This window comes from Polyodon spathula, chromosome 3 (genome assembly GCF_017654505.1).
Source record: "Polyodon spathula isolate WHYD16114869_AA chromosome 3, ASM1765450v1, whole genome shotgun sequence".
In the NCBI taxonomy this organism is placed as follows: Eukaryota; Metazoa; Chordata; class Actinopteri; order Acipenseriformes; family Polyodontidae; genus Polyodon; species Polyodon spathula.
The window spans coordinates 70,510,183-70,527,067 of NC_054536.1; the positions used below are offsets into that span (position 1 = coordinate 70,510,183).

Genomic DNA, 16,885 nt, shown 5'->3' on the forward strand with positions numbered 1-16,885 from the left:
TGATTGTGTGTCTGAAACTTTTATTATCTTTAATTTGTATTAACTAAGCAAGCGCAGGAACCGGACAGAAATCTGACTGTGAATATTGAGCTTGCTAAATTATTGTGTTATTAATACATATTAATAATTTGCATACCAACTGAACTTCCTGCCCAGTACTTTTGAGCCAGTAGTTGCTGAAAATAAGTTATGAAAATAAGTTATACCCACTGATAGCCATCTAAACATTTTTCATCAGCCAAAAACCAAAGGTGTTGTTTGATCTTATGTCCATCCATTCATTATCATTAACTGCTTAATCCTTTACAGGGTTGCAGTGAGCTGGAGCCTATATACACCAGATATTTTTGTGTATTTTTTTATACATTACTAGTTAATTTTATTTAACTGACTAAAATATATGTTACAACATATTGTTATCAATGTATATTTGCAACAAACTTACCATACATTTAAGATATACTTTGTTTTTGCCTTACATTTGTCATACATTTAAAAAAAACATTATGGATGCTGTTTAAATATATCAAAAAATATATTTAGCAATAATTTGGTGAAAATATTTTGAATAAAAATACAATAAGACTAAAACCGTTATAGGCATACCTAGAACCGCCATGAGCCTGACGGTTGTACTAAAGACAATATAATTATAATAATGAAAGGGCAAACTTAAATCAGATTTAAGTACTAGTTTTATCCAGCCGTGTCACATAAAGCTTCTGAACAGCCGACATAATGTAAATACGTGGGCATTTGAAAATAAATGTGTTAATATACACACATATTACATGAAACGCAACTGCAAAAAATGATCAAAAACAACAGAGATTAATGTTTATACAGGTAGATTATGTATACACAATACTATACAACCAAAACTGTAAATAAGCAAGACAAAATTGAAAATAATTGGGTTTCTATACTAAAACGTGCATATACCAGCTGAGTGCTTAAAAATAATAAACAAATAAATAAACAACTTTTGAACAAATGTGTCTATATACAAGTATATTAAAAAAAATACAAAACTGCACAAACAAAATAAGTAACATAAAATTGAAAATAAATGTGTTTATGAAGCCTTAGACATAAAAAGCAAGCAAACTAACTATGTGATTAAAAAAATGGACAACTGTGTTCATACAGACCTAGTTAAAACACGGTAACAAAACTAAATAAAGGAAATGTGGTTTACAATCACAACAGCACAACATGTTCTCAAAGAAGCCAAAGTGTTCTCCTAATCACTTTTTTCTCTGCATGATTTGGGCGCAGCTAATGTCTTGTTATTATTGCATTTGTCAGCTAGGTCGATACCTTCAGTGATACCTTTTCCTTCTGTACGAAATATTTCTAAAAGACATTCTATACTACAAGAAAAACTCTGCAAACAAGTAAGACAAAATTGAAACTACAATGGATTTATATACCATACAGTCCTAAAAAGTACATACAGTATAGGCTACACTAGGCAGCTAGATGCATAGGAAAAAAAGTGATCAATCCCACTTTGTTAATTATTTTTATCTCATGTCTAGAGTTCCTTTGCACTTTTGCTATATACAGTAGTTACTCCTAGTTATTGCCTATGCATTTCAGGCAATTGGTGTCTGATAAACTTTGATTATTTGTTGATTATTGTTTTTGTGATAATTGTTCAAGTTATTGTTTTACATGTTTATTGCACATTTGGGAGTATTTCTGTGATTTGTTATTAATGTGCAACTCACCCTGAGAGGTGTTTGTATCTGCAAGAATGGGGAGGTGCCTGTGTGCACGTGTTTGTGTTAGTGAACAGTGAATCACTGATCTTGTTAGTCTCTGCCAAATAATACCTCTGGTGTATTTGAAAAGATCTGTGTTGCTTCCTTTATTAATCAATAAAGGTGATTTTAAGTGCCTTGCTTGTCTACAATATTGTTTGTTTTTTATTCTGTGGCATACACAAGTATATATTGTATATAAAATGTCATATTTCAAATGTATACATAATGCATTTCTCATTAATTTTAGATTTTTTAAACATATTTACTTTATATTTTAAAAGCATTAACAATATATTTAACATATATACACATTTATATATTTGAAATACATGAAACATAGATTTAACATATATACACACTGATATTTAAATACATAAAACATATATTTAGCATGTATATCCTATATTTTTCATAAAGGGGCATTTTTTGGTTTCTTAAAAATGTATTAAATATCTTGATAATATATTTTTATTATATTCGTAAGGTTATTACCATAACCCTGGTTCCCTGAAAAGAATGACAACCACTACTGAATAGGAAGAGCCCTCTCTGACCGTCAATCACTCAGAATATATAAAAAAGCTGCCCTATCAGGCCCTGCTGTGAGGAGGAAGTCCCTCCCATCTCCTGTTGAAGAGTCCTCCTCACAGTAGCACATAGCAATTTTTTTTCGAAATCTGAGGTCAGCTGGGGACACGACCTCGAAGGGTAATGGTTGTCATTCTTTTCAGGGAACCTTCCCTTTCAAGTGGAATGACAACCATTACCGAATGGGAAGCTGTACCAAAGCTGTACATTACCGACAGCACAGCCTCACGGCGATAGCTTCTGAGCCCTCATGACGCCTAAGGGCATGCCGTCTGCAACACTCTAGAGCCAAGAGGGCCTCTCTCGGTTTGCAACATCAAGGCAGTAAAAACGTGAAAATGTCTAACTACCTGTCCATGTAGCAGCATTGCAAAGCTCATCTAAGGAGGCTCCATGAAGGAGAGCCCACAAAGTCGCTTGGCCCCTGGTAGAATGGGCCGTAATGTCCCCCGGCAAGGGGGAGTCTGTCTGTTCATACGCCAAGTGTATCGCATCTGTCACCCAGTACGCTAGACGTTAGGGCCTGACCTCTACAGCGGAACCCATAGCAAACAAACAGCTGGTTGGACTGTCTCCAGGACGCTGTCCTATCCAGGTAACAGCGCAGAACCCTGACCGGGAAAAGTGTGTGCTGTCTACGGTCTCCTCTGACTTGAGCAAGGGTAGGTCTGAAAGTTTCCAAAACCACTGGTTGGTAAATATGGAATGATGAGACCACCTTTGGGTTTGTTCTTAATGTTACCCGCGAGTCATTTCCAGTGAAAGCCATACATGTGTCATCAATGGACAGCGCATGAAGCTCACTTACTCTTCTGAATGCCGCTTTAAGGGAAACAAGGCGCAGTAATTCTAATCAGTAATACTGACGCTTACCGTATATATGAATTTGTAGGCACAAAGAACCAAACAAATCAGCCAATTTCCAGAACAAAGACGCACAAGGCAATCTGTGACTTGACTCATTGGACTGAGAGAGAACATGGCGATATGCTACTGTGAGGACCACCCTCTTCAACAGGAGGTGGGAGGGACTACCTCCTCACAGCAGGGCCCTGTTCGGCAGCTTTTTTATAAATGCTCAGTGATTGGCGGTCAGAGAGGGATCTTCCCGTTCAATAATGGTTGTCATTCCACTTGAAAGGGAACTGGTCTAGTAACGTGTTACTGATGGAATATCCTGGAGTATATTTTTAGTGAAGGTGTTAAGACAGGATCCAGGCAGGATGCTAATTTTGTGAAGCTTGTTTAAATTAAATAGGATAACATTTACAAATGTGATAAAACATTGTTAGAAGCGTTGCTGTAGTTTTGCAGTAACTGTCTTTAATTCTTAATTAGACGTAGCTTCAGTTAAAACATTGTTAGAAATGTTGCAGTATTGCAGTGTTCATTAAGTTCATTAAACATAGCCTCTCCGAAGGAGGCTGTTATGCTAATACAAGCGTCTTGTCTGTTTTTGTTTCTCATAGAGTTTACTGGGTTTAAGGTATACATTTCCCTTGGGCCCAGTGCATAACCAAAAATCTTTATACCACTAGGAATACTGTTCCTGCCTGAGCCTTACCTTTATAAGGCACCAACCTGACAGAATGAAGAAAAAAAGACGGAAACTTTTGTTTGTCTTATAACCTAAGTCGCAATGTACAGTATTTCTTTCAAACGGTATCAGAAAATTAACAGTTATATCATACTTTTTCTTCAACTGAACAAAATAAAACAGCACTCAGTACATTACATTTCACTTCAATCAACCTAAATAAAATAGCAATCAGTGTACCAAAACAACAATTCAAATCTAAATTCATACTTCAAGTGACTCACTTTGGCTTACTTTTAATTACATGTAAGCAAATATTTTCAAACTGTCAAATCACATGTCAGTAAATACATATTTATTCAACATCAGGGAAATGTCCTCACATTGCAGCAGTACTAAAACTTTTTTGTTCTTAATCATTTATTCGTGTAATCACTAGTTCATATAGCAGTTTCCACTAGCACCCAGCAGAAACACCAATCAACTGAGGCAGCATTTGTGCGCAATGCAGTATGGGTGATTTCATTGTGAAATTTCTCAATCGTGATACCATTTCCAACGTACAGTGTCACAATACTATAAAAATATTTTCAATATGAACATTATTGTCGTAGAGAGAGTGTGAAATAATCCCTCCTGTCCTGAACACAAAGGCGCCAGTCTGAATGAAATTAATGTTTATTTTTATTGTGTTACTCTATGTAACTTAGATACAATAATCTTCATGCATGCCACAGCTACAGAACCAACCTCCCCACACACACTTCTGAAAGAAAGGTCACACCACTGGTATTACTTGTAATTGTCTTTCAATAAAATGTCTAGCAAACATGTGTGATTAATCGATTCATAGATCGGATGATTAATCGATCAATAGAAAATATAAACAATAAAAACCCTAGCATAGACATTGCTGCTGATTGTATGTTAGAGTTAATAACGACATACAGCATCTGTTTCAAATGCAAATCTTCATCCTCCTGGTTCTGTTTATAATTATGACAGCTGACACATTTGTGTTTAGAAGCCACAGACCACTTAAAAGCAGACATAAATTACTAATTTTCATAATTCAATTATTTTTATTTTTTACAAGTGTTTGTTACATGATCCTTAGAACTTGAATGCAACTGCAAATTTAAAATCTTTTCATAGAGGAAAACAACACTGTTTTTCTGAAGGCACGCAATATATTAGTAGCAGACAAAAACAGTGTTCAGCTAATGCCAAAGAGAAAATGATACAGATCCGTATTAGGACATTTAATCTGCCTGTATTCCAAAAGCACCCAGTCTAATTAAAATCAGCACAATTATTTCACACCTTGTTGTAGATATCATAATGCTCAGCACACAAAAGGTTGTTCGTAAACATAAACAAACTGAGGAGGATCTGGGGAAAAAATATCCTTCTCATAAAACAGATGCAGTATGGATAAACAACCCAAGGTAAAATGAAAGGGGTATATACAGTTAGTGCAGTTGTTAAAATATCCCTGATAAACACATAACAATGGTCAACACTTTGGAGACCTGTGGTAATACAAAGACAAAAACCTCTCTGCATGTTCAGGAGTGGATATTCAATACCCGATAACAGCATCGATGTTTGCCAGATGGCAGATGCTATTTATCTGCTTTTGTTCCAAGTACATTTAAATTAATCTAGGCCTGTGTGCCCTAAACACCGCCACTCGCTGCAACAGACACAACAGCAGCAGTTCAATATAGGACAACCCCTTGAGAGGATAATGAACGTATGGAATTGGTATAGTGTTACATTTAAACTGCCTCACACATGCTGGAGTCCATTGCCCTCTGTAGGCTCACCCTCTCCAAGGGAAGTTAGGCATCTGGCTCATATCTATATTTTGCTGGTTATTGGGGACAATGAAACGCTGTGTGTCTGGGTATGTCCCTCCTCCCGAACCTGGGTTTCAAAACTGTAATGAGCCATACAACTGATTCAGCATGTAAAACAACCATAGTTTTCTTCAACCTTAGTATGCTGGCACATATACTGTGTGGATTTAATTATTTTCACATATCCAAAACTCGACCACTGCAGTTGCCACATTACTTCTTTATTTAAAAAACTGCTGTTGGTACACGTCTTTTTTAAAGCCATTCCTATTGTGGTTGTTCCATTTCAGTCGACAAGGCTGCAGTTGTTACCTGAATAGTGGTAGTACGTTTGCGTCATTATCCAAGTGCGTTAAACACTAAAGTGTAACTGAAAATTGAATTCACTCCAAAAGGCTTGTCGCCACACTATATGTAGTATTTAACAAATGAATACATACATCAGTAAATAAATACACATTCTTACCCGGTTGGTAGCTTTGCGGCTGTGTTGACTCCGACGTTATCCATCCTCTCTCACTTTAACTTCTGTGGATTGTCCCAAAAATGTTGTAACTATCCGCTTTTAAATGTTATATTTTCTGTTTTTACACTGAATCCACTCTAGAGACACACTGGAAGATACTTCAATCTGTAGTAATCCGGGAGGATTTACACCTTCAGAGCCTGTATGAAAGAGCAAAAATGTTAACACCTTGAACTTTATCGTCAATATACTTATTGACCTTGTAATAAAATGTAAATAATTAGCAGGTTTAACTATTTGGCCTGCTTTCTGTATATAAAAAATACAACCTCAACATTTGGTTGTGTACCTCGCTTGTCGAAAGCCTATGAACAGTGCTTGGCGCTATAAACATGCAACTTGCCAATCTATTCCTAACAATATCTATCTATCTATCTATATATATATATATATATATATATATATATATATATATATATATATATATATATATATATATATATATATATATATCTCGCAGGTGTAACTAAATGTTGAATTGGCTAAAGCGCATATGGAAATAAATGCAGACTCCGCGACACTGTCATGCATTGGGTACAGCAACACGGTTACAGTACAAACACGCACTTAAAGTTACAGCGCAACAAGACAAACACATTTAGAATTATCGGTCTAATACTTACTTGTCTTAACTGCGGCCATAAGTTTGTATTATTCACTTCTAGACTATTCCAATAAAAACCTGTAAATTAAAACAGTTCAATCGCCCTCCTTCTTTCTGACGTTGCTCTACCTTTCCATAACCCGCCTTCGTCAGCACTCCTGTGTCAATCACGCCCAAATGGGAATTCATTAACGCACAATAGTACCACGAGGACAAGCCTGGGAGTCTCACACAGTTTGGAAGTTTGGAAGTTCCAGTGTCTCGGTACACTACATCTGCATTTGCAATTGATCATTCAGGCTTAATTAATTATTTAAAAAAAGAAAAACAAGTACATGAACAATGGTCATCTCTACTGGAGTAACCAGGGGATTATGTGCTTTCAGCAGCATTTTCTTTACAAGGAGTGCTGGTAACGTGTACAGTGTGTACAGAACAGTGGGCTGCAAGGTTTAGGCTGCAGTTGGGTGTCATGACATGAAGCATCTAAGAGAGCAAACATATTTTGCTCATGTTGCCTACAGTACCAGAGGATTTGGAAACTGGAAATGCCGTGTTTAAAACTCAAAGTTTTGGGACAAACGTTTGCTGCAATGTATTATTCTAAAAGGGAAATGTGTCTCCCTGAATATACAGTGAACCCATCTTCAAATTCATGCAACATATTTCAATAAGTAACATAATTAAAACCCAAAAGTGCAGCAGTGTACCAGTGTATATATTTATAGTCAATGAATGTAAAACAATATTTGGCCTCAGGGATGTGTTTCTGCCAAGACTGGTGCAATATTCAACTAAATCCAAACATGTCCTAGCATTGAAAACTATTTGTCTTTAATTAAAAAGATACAATGTAACCTACAGTATTTTTACAATTATTGTATAGCTTTTAAAAATAATGTTCTTTATTTTGGCAAGACACGTGGGAGAGAATGGGAAGGACAAGCAGGTAAGACAGCAACAGGTTTATAAGGATTTAGAAGAACAGCTGCTAATAACTACAATACCTTCCAGAAACTGGAGAGACCAATCTTCAAGCTCTGCTTATCAAGTAATTTACTATTTACTTCATGCAAACACCAATAGCCTGAAAACAAGTCTAAATCCACGATATTAAACACTAAGAAACATGAGTCAAAGCATGTCTGATGTTAGGGGTTTTCTCTAAATTGTGGCACCACTATCTTTATAGTGCCTTTTAACTAACCTAGGGTTATATTTTAATTATGGTCCTGCTACTGTATTCTTATAGCAAACATATCATAGTTATCACTTTCTTTTTTCTTAGGTAATTTTCACAATAAGACACAATCCTTTAAATGTAATACATGGGATAGTAACAAACAACCAAGAACTCTGATCAAGACAATTGGTCATGTACATATATTTTGCATCTTTATTGTAGTTTTAACTATTTTAGAGATAACAGTCTTTCCAGGAGATAAAACAGCTTTTTATAATTGCATCCAGGTATCATTGATATGTGCTCTAGTTAAAGATATTACATGACAAGTGCTTTGGTCCTTCCTTTAGGAAGGTCCTGCTCTGAGTTTGTCTTCAACCAAATCCAGCAGTGGCAGCAGGTTACTACGCTATGTCAAAAAGGTCTAACTCACTTTACTTAAAAAATGCTATCATGTACATGTAATCAAAACACAGTCTTTAACTAAAGTTGTGTAAGGTCCACTATTACTGAAATGTAGAAAATGTGTTATTGACCAGTTTGGAGAGTCTTAGAGCAAACCAGAGGATAACTGACAGTCAAGAGGAATGCAGGTTCTTGGACAGTCAGTCAAAGAATCAGCCTAGCTGTATGTTGCCTTTATTTTAGGTAAGCTGTTACGTTGATTTCTAATTTGAGTGGTTATTTTTTCAAAGGTAAGATTATACTTGCTGACTAATTTAGGAAGAAGTCTCTAGTTTCATGTTGTTGCATGTGGTCATTGCAAATGCAATGCTATGGAAGGTGGGGAAAGGGGGAGATGTTTAAAGTTATGCATGCCTAAGTAACCTGTGTTGGCACTCTTTCTAAAATTCCAAAACTAAATAAAAACTAAACAGGTGCAATCATGTTATTTGCAGGAACCCTTTTTGAAATCTAAATGAGGATTAATTTAAATTACGTATGCTGCTGTGATGGAAAATGCTGACCTCTGCTGGTGGGAAGAGGTATAAGAATAAACAAATCACTCATCCAAATACTGTGCATTCTTTCTAGGCAGAGGTTAAGAAGCTTGCTTGGTAACGGACTAAACAGAGTAGTTAAAAAGCAACACAATAATAATAATAATAATAATAATAATAATAATAATAATAATAATAATAATAATAATAATAAACTCTACACATATTGTTATAGAATACATATTAAATATTTTTAAACAGGTAAGAAATTCAAATTTACAGGGTATAAAATGTGTTACATTCATAAAGGTCAGTCATTGTGCTGTGCCTTGGAAAACTGAGCACATTGTTAACTGTGTCACTGTTTGTTGCCATGTTACATGTTACAAGCTGCTATGCTTCCTTTACCCAGACTTTACAAAGATACAGACCTATGGTTTTCTCTTGCATGTGGATTTCTATTACTTTAGTTTAACTAATTATACTTCCAGTTGCTGGCATTTATATAAAAAAATATATTGTCAATTCATATTGTTTCTGTATATGTATGTTCAATATGGGTTATTTTTGTTAAAGTTCTGATGCAACCTTTGAACGGAAACATCAATCTCTCTTTCCTACTATCACATGAAGAAGAGACCTTTGAGGTTTTGAAAGCTTGTGAATAATTATTATTTAGTTAGTCCAATAAAAGGTATCACTTCTCCTTTGTCTATCATCTCTGGACTATTATGGCTACCATTTCATCTATCTACTACATTTTCTTGAAATTCTCAAATTAATAATTGATACCCGGGTACTAAAATGAGACCTGGTAATTTAAAACCTGACGGCTACCCCTCAGGTTTTCAGGAACCCGTGTCGCCTCTAATTAGAACCTGCCTGGAGTAAAAATCTGGACTGGATTCGATCTCAAGGGCCAGAATTGAGTACCACTGCTATAGACAGTACAGTGGACAAACTATGAATGTATTCATGCATATTCAAACTATGTAATCACAGGAAACAAACCAGAACTAGTGATTGCCTTTTTACTTACTGTTACAAGAAATAGCACAATCTAGCTCAGTTCTGGTTGCTACAGTACTGGGCAAAGTGATAACAAACATCATACACATGGCATGTCTTTACTATAACTTAAGACTACTTACATTAAAAGCCCCTTTTTATTTTTGGATTGATAATTGAATTGGGTTTGGTTTTCCTTAAAAATAATCTAGCCCATTGTGTTAACAATGGTAAAAACTTAAAAAGGGACAATCTTTTTCAAAGGCCACTAGGAGGAGTTCTAGGCTTGCAACACAAACATACTGTGTTATCAAACTATCTGACTATGAGCATTGTTAATAAAATAACTCAGATGTTTCAGGTAGGTTTTATTCATATTAGAACTAAAAATACTCACATGGAAATCCATGGGCTTGCAGATTGTATTACGTTTCTTTATATAATATATTATATCATGTATATATAATTGGAAATTGCCTATCATCCACGGCTGATCTCCAAGGTGCTGAACCAGCCAGGTGACATGAGTGGGCTACCACTTTGATATCTGGGGGAATTGGCTGAATGAGAGATCCTGTGGCGCACAGAGACTGTACTCAAAGTTGTTCCTGCTTGCCCCAAAAATTAGTGGTCTCATCTGTTTTGTGGGCAATACTTTCCTTTCGGTACTCACACAGAGATTTAGAAATGTGTTATTAACAACGTTGATGGTTAAAAACAATGAACAACAATCATGTATAATTTAAAAAGACTTGTCAGCACTGAGGCTCGCTCAGCTGTCTTAACCCTGTTCATAATGGAGAAAAGTCTTAATAGGCTCCCTTGAGAAAGATATGTACAACACATCGAAACGTTGGGCAGCTGGCTCTTTGAGCTAAATATATATATATATATATATATATATATATATATATATATATATATATATATATATATATATATATATATATATATATGACACATTATAGTTAATGTTGTATAGTGTTTATAGCATACTGTACAACACCTTTATAAATGTTATTGATTATTTGTAACTAAAACTTAAACTTGTGTATGGTGTAAATGAATGTATAGCGCAATACAGACTGAAACAGTAGACTCTCAAATGTTTAGAGGATGTTTTCTGATATCATTAGGCCAGGCGTAACTTCAGACTGTGGCAAAACATTCTTATATCTACCTACAATGATTTAGATGAGCATGTGTAAACACTTATGCTGTCTATGACATGTTATTATACAAAACAGTTGCCAGTCTTTTTTTATACTGAGAACTCTGTTTAAAGTGTAGTGTGACACACCCCGCAAAGGGGTTTACCAAAGCAATATAAACACCCAGCTTCAATTAGCATATTCATATTACTGACCTCCTACTGTACTGAAAAGGGCAGCTTTTACAGGCTTGTTTCAAATTCAAGACCCTACGCAAACCATTCAGGCCAGGGAAATAAGAAAGGTGAGTTTGGTCTTTTACATTATTTCATATGTTTTAAGTTATTTTTGAATAAGCGCTTAGCAATCTGTATCCAATTGTTCATTTCATTTTGTGAACCTCTAAAAATGAGATTGCATGACATGTTCCCAAATTTAGAGCTTAATGGAAGCAAAATCTGTAATTGAATTTGAAAAACAATATGTATATTCAGAGCCTTTTTTTGTGAATAAACAATAATATGTCTGAACAGCGAACTGTAAAACATTATAGAAATTATGTTGTGTAAATAAAGAAATATTAACTAAATATAACACAAAAATGTATTACTCCAAAAATCCAACTTCCCAGCGTTTCAGTATGTTTAACATACCTTTGTCAAGGGAAAGTGTGTTTTGATGCCATGGTACATACACTTATTACATTTATTTACATTTAAATCTATTAATGTGCTTGTAAGGTAATGGTAATTTCAGGTGGTAGTGTTTTCACTTTAATTACACATGAATTGCCACAATGTAGTTCCTTTATTTATTTATTTTTACAGAAAAAACTTTTTTAGAATTTTGTAATTACAAATGTTATTCATGTGTAACAATAGCGTAGTTAATGTTTTTTTTTAAGTGTCACAAAATAAGATATTGTTATGTTAATTCTATTTTTTACTCCTAGCTATCTAAAAACTTGCTTTTGAATATGTAATTCTGAGGGTTCCTGCAGAAATTCGCAAAAACAGGGTGGAGATGAGAGCGCAAATGAGGGATCAAAAATTTTGTCATGAGATGTACTAAAGTTGCTGTCAATTGCGACACTTACAATTGCATCAATTTGTTGCTGGCATTTCTCAGACCGCTTTTCTCGTGTGTTGCCAGTTGTGCTCAATGTATTTTTGAGACGAACACCCAAGTACCTAATTTTCACTAAAGTCAGGGTGTACTTATAAGCCTTGAAAACAAGTTTCTATGACATTTCTGGTTTTCCCAGCATGTTGGGAGCAAAAGACTGCACACATGGGCCAGTAACCCCTCCAGCTCATTCTGAACATCTGTATAGGACCATGATCTAGTGTGTGTTAATTGTCTAGGCTACTAAGTTGGCCAAGTTAAAAATGATAATAATTAAAATAAAATAAACAAACCTAAATTCATTTAGTTTCAATTTAAAATAATCTTATATTCGCTTTGTCACCAATATGTACAATGCAGCAGCATGATTTATTTTGTGTTACCAGTAGTAAGTACAAAAAAAGTGTGCTAGGTATTGATTTGATTTTACTGCTGTACTGTACACTGTATAGACCTACTTTAGATTTATATTTTTACATAATGTAATATGCAGCGTACCAAAAACATATTAATGATTTATACTTAAAATACATTGAGAACTGTAAATGTATATGTGTTTGATTTTATTGTATTGTTTTTAAACCGACACCTCCGTATGTCCGGTTTAGCGAGGGGCTACTGTATGATTATGAAAAACTTTTGGTGGTAAAGGTTGGGGCCCCACTATAGAATCTGATTGGATTGAACTGCCTTTCATTATATATATATATATATATATATATATATATATATATATATATATATGGTGGGTATATAAAGGATATACATGACTGTGGCAAAGTGGTTAACTGTGTGCAGGTGCAGGAATGCAGCAGTGATCAATGAACAGACAATGATAATCCAGGTGCAGCGATATTTTATTTGTACAATCCAAAGTCTGATGACAAAACGGCAGTAAATAATGACAATGAGAACAGACAATACAGCGGTGTGTATTGCTCTGTTGTTAATCCCCGGGTTGGTCCCGTAACAATAATAGTCCTGTTCCTAAACACCCACACGTAACACAAAACACAACAGCATCCAGTCCAGGGCACTCTGTTCCTTTTACACAGTGCCCTCACATGTCGGGTGGGAGATTTATCACCAAGAATCATATTACTTATATTACTGGGTGATGTAAACTCAACCCCCGATTGATAAAGTGTGAATGCACTCTTTTTATGCAGTTTAGAGTTACCATAAGTCAGGTGAGAAAGACTTCCCATCTAAATGTTTACCAATGAATTTATTACATTTCTTTTGTTATTTCTAAATGTAGACACCATCACTGTTCCATTGATATCTGGGTATGGGGGACTGCCTCCTCCTAGAGTGTGTTAAGCTTGTCTTGAGTGGCTTTGTGGCAGGCTGGCAAGTGGATAGAGGCCCAGAGACAGACTGCAGTTCAAAAAAATAACTATTTTATTATAAATAAACACAAAATGAAAGGGCACAAGGGCCAAAACAAAGCAATTTAAACACAAAAAAGATAAAAAGCAAAACTTACAAAAATAACAGTTTCCAGGCTGGGCAATGCCTTCACTGGATTCAACTTTCTAAACAACCCAAAAAAAAACCAACCTGCTTCCTCAGCTCCCTCTCCCCAAATGAGAAGCTGAGGCCTCCTTTTATATCAGGTGGCTGGGCGCTGATTGATCGTTAATCAACCTAATCAACTAATCAACCCCAGCCACCTGAACATAATAAACCCAGGCAGGTAGGGGAAGTTAACCCCATCCCTGCCAATTTAAAGGGCAGAGCTTTGCTCTGCCACAGGCTTATTGTTGTGAGCAGCTTCAGGTACCCAAAACAGGACAATAAAATGGTGCAATAAAACATAAAACAATTTTTATTGCACCATCATCTTTCTACAGTTCTCTCTTTACAATGACAATTGTAATTGTTTTGACTGTCAACATCTCGTTGGTCAATATCAACTAAGGAACTCCTCTTAAAGCACTTACCATTAGTAAGTGGTCCAGTGGTTAAAGTCCCGGGCTTGTAATCAGGTCACTGACAATCACTAATTTAAATCCCACCCCTGCCATTGACTAACTCACTGTGTGACCCTGAGCAAGTCACTTAACCTCCTAGTGCTCTGTTACCTCTGTAAAGTGCTTTGTGATGGTGGCCCACTATGAAAGGCACATATAAAGATATTTATATTGTCTCCAATGAACAGCAACAAACCTGATCTTCTGAGTATAGTTTTTATTATTATCTTAAACTCAGCATTTTCTGATGTTCGGTTATAACATTGAAGACACAAGCTGATATCTGTAAGTTTTGATTGAGACTGTTGCAAAAAGAAAACCTCTGCTCACCTGGGTGGTATCCATGACATCAGCAGCTAGCCATTGAGATATGGGAAATAAATATGATATTGGAATAGCCACACGTGAAGTATTAATCGCATTGCTTAACTTGTTTAAATGGAACAAACAGCAAAATAGCTGTATGGGACTCTTGAAATGACAAGTTGACCATATGAAAGCCAGAAAACATTATAGAAACAACGCTTAACATCAACAACAACAAAAGTAAAGATACAACATGCAGTACAGCTACAACATGCAAAGCATTCTCAAAATACCTATTAAATGGTCTTAGCCTCTTTCCCTTCCTTTTTGGTCTAGCTATGCTGCAGTTTCTCACTGGGTTTTTGGAGCGCCTCTGTGTAAAATAGTCAGTGGATTTTACCACATTGGTTTCTACAGTGGCATTTTTTTCTTAACAATTATGAGCATTGACAGGTTTCTGGCAATAGTTCATGCAGTAACTGCTATGAAATTTAGGTCAGCAAGCCATGGTGTCTTTGTGAGTGCCGCTGTATGGGCAGTAAGTTTCTGTGCCTCACTCCCTACAATTGTATTCAGTCAAGTGAAAAATGAATCTGGACTATCAACATGCAATTCTGAGTATCCGGAAGGGCAGAATGTGAAATGGAAACTGATTAATAATCTTGAAGTGAACATATTAGGCCTTCTTCTTCCATTTTTCATTATGGTGTACTGTTATTCAAGGATCATTCAAACATTACGAGTGTGTAGGAGTTACAAAAAGGAGAAAGCAGTCAGGCTCATTTTCATTGTGGTAATCGTGTTCTTCCTGTTTTGGACTCCATACAATATTGTTATTTTTATGAAGTCGTTACAAATTTTTGATTTTTTTGGGGATTGTGATTCAAGCAATAATTTGGAAATTGCGATGCAGTGTACTGAAACTTTAGCGTTCGTCCACTGTTGTTTGAATCCAGTGATCTATGCTTTCGCTGGCCAGGAGTTTAAAAAATGTGTTAGGAAAATGCTTTATAAATTGACATCATATTGTTTTGCTTGTACACAGTGTAAAATGCTTAGCTCTGCAATATCAGAGCCTATGAGTTCAACCTATTCAAGATCAAGCGGAGAACCTTGTGTCACCACAGTTCTATAGAATTGACATTCTGTAGAGGTAAAAAGCCAAGGCAACTCCCTGAGGAATCCCAATCAAAAACAGGCAGCTTTGCACAGCCAGGATGTCAACCTGCTATCCTCTGACTGTGTGACCCTGCACACCAATATGATGCTGTCGTAGCCTGGACACATATTGATTTTGCTGATTATTTCTTGTGGCTGCGCAAGGACTGCAGAATGTTTGTTTACAGACATTACAACATTCATTTTTTTTAGCTTGCAAGCATTCAGGTATAGCAGGATCATTTTCTTTTGCACTGGTAATTAAACAAAACATCACTGTAACTTTTGAATGGCAACCTCTGTACATACTTTGTAATTTTGTGTATATTGTACTCATTAACTACATCAAATGCATGATTAAAACTGCTTAAATCAAGGCTTTCTGTTTAAGCTTGATTTGCCAATAAAAACGGAGCGTTACAAGTATATGTTTAATATTAGCATACATAGTATATGTTTTATTAGTATCGTATGTATTGACCACTGTCCGCAAAGAGACAAACCCGTCTATCATCTATACGTGATAGGCGAGTACAGGAGTCAAAGACACTTACCTAGGCTTTCCAGTACAATGTGGTTTATTAGGCAGCAGACAGCCGCGGCTAAATGAGGGCTGAAAAACCCTGCTGTTGAACTAGCCTTGGAGAGGGCACATGCGCAGGATGAAAGGTCTGGGAAATCACTGCCAACCGCTTCAATTTTTTGGTTTCTTTGTTCAATGATTTATTTTAGCCTGCAAAGGGCGCTGTTGTCTGTGGCCTGATTATCAGCAATGATAGACAGGACCACGGGAATACCAATGCTGGTAAATAATCCAGATGCGGGGGCACTCGCATGTGCACAAAATAATAATGACAACAAAAGGCGAAAGAAAAAGGGAAAATAAAGCACAGTAACAAAACTACAAATAAAAGGAGATGCACTTAACCCTGTCGTCACTATCCGCACAACCCGGGTCACCGAACTACACTCACGGCTCCCTCAGCCTGCTACACACTATACTTTGGGGGGGGTCTGCCCAAGGTTTCCCCGCTACCACTATGTTTCTTTCTGTTTTCTTTTCTTTCTCCCGGCCGTTCTCGGTCCTGGACCAGCGCTTCAGCATGCTCGGCACATCTAAAAGGGCAGACCTAAGGGAAGAGCAGAGTGTT

General features: G+C 36.1%; 2 protein-coding genes across 6 annotated transcripts in view; one reads left to right on the plus strand and one right to left on the minus strand.

Moving 5' to 3' along the window:
* The window catches only part of LOC121313365 (protein cordon-bleu-like), a 119,685-nt gene extending 112,673 nt beyond the window's left edge, over window positions 1–7,012 (minus strand). For 3 of the 5 annotated variants that reach the window (XM_041245793.1, XM_041245798.1, XM_041245791.1), the window contains exons 1-2: window positions 6,906–7,012; window positions 6,223–6,422 (exon numbers count right to left, since the gene is read on the minus strand). In XM_041245793.1, the coding sequence (XP_041101727.1) occupies window positions 6,223–6,266 (44 nt within the window). In that variant the 5' untranslated portion in view covers window positions 6,267–6,422; window positions 6,906–7,012. The remainder of the gene's footprint in view (window positions 1–6,222; window positions 6,423–6,905) is intronic. The other 2 variants (XM_041245794.1, XM_041245792.1) reach the window with 1 other exon arrangement.
* A 772-nt stretch (window positions 7,013–7,784) lies between these two features.
* LOC121309286 (C-C chemokine receptor type 4-like) lies at window positions 7,785–15,902 on the plus strand. Its single transcript, XM_041242164.1, has 2 exons — window positions 7,785–7,835; window positions 14,887–15,902. The coding sequence occupies exons 1-2, from the start codon at window positions 7,785–7,787 to the stop codon at window positions 15,709–15,711; spliced, it is 876 nt and encodes a 291-aa protein (XP_041098098.1). The 3' UTR covers window positions 15,712–15,902.
* Window positions 15,903–16,885: the final 983 nt, after the last annotated feature.

Bases quoted from the DNA above. Each gene is read 5' to 3' on its own strand.
- LOC121309286 (XM_041242164.1), top strand. From the start codon at position 7,785: ATGTTCTTTATTTTGGCAAGACACGTGGGAGAGAATGGGAAGGACAAG. The intron at 7,836-14,886 runs GTAAGACAGCAA...AAATGGTCTTAG, and splicing joins AGAATGGGAAGGACAAGCAG to CCTCTTTCCCTTCCTTTTTG.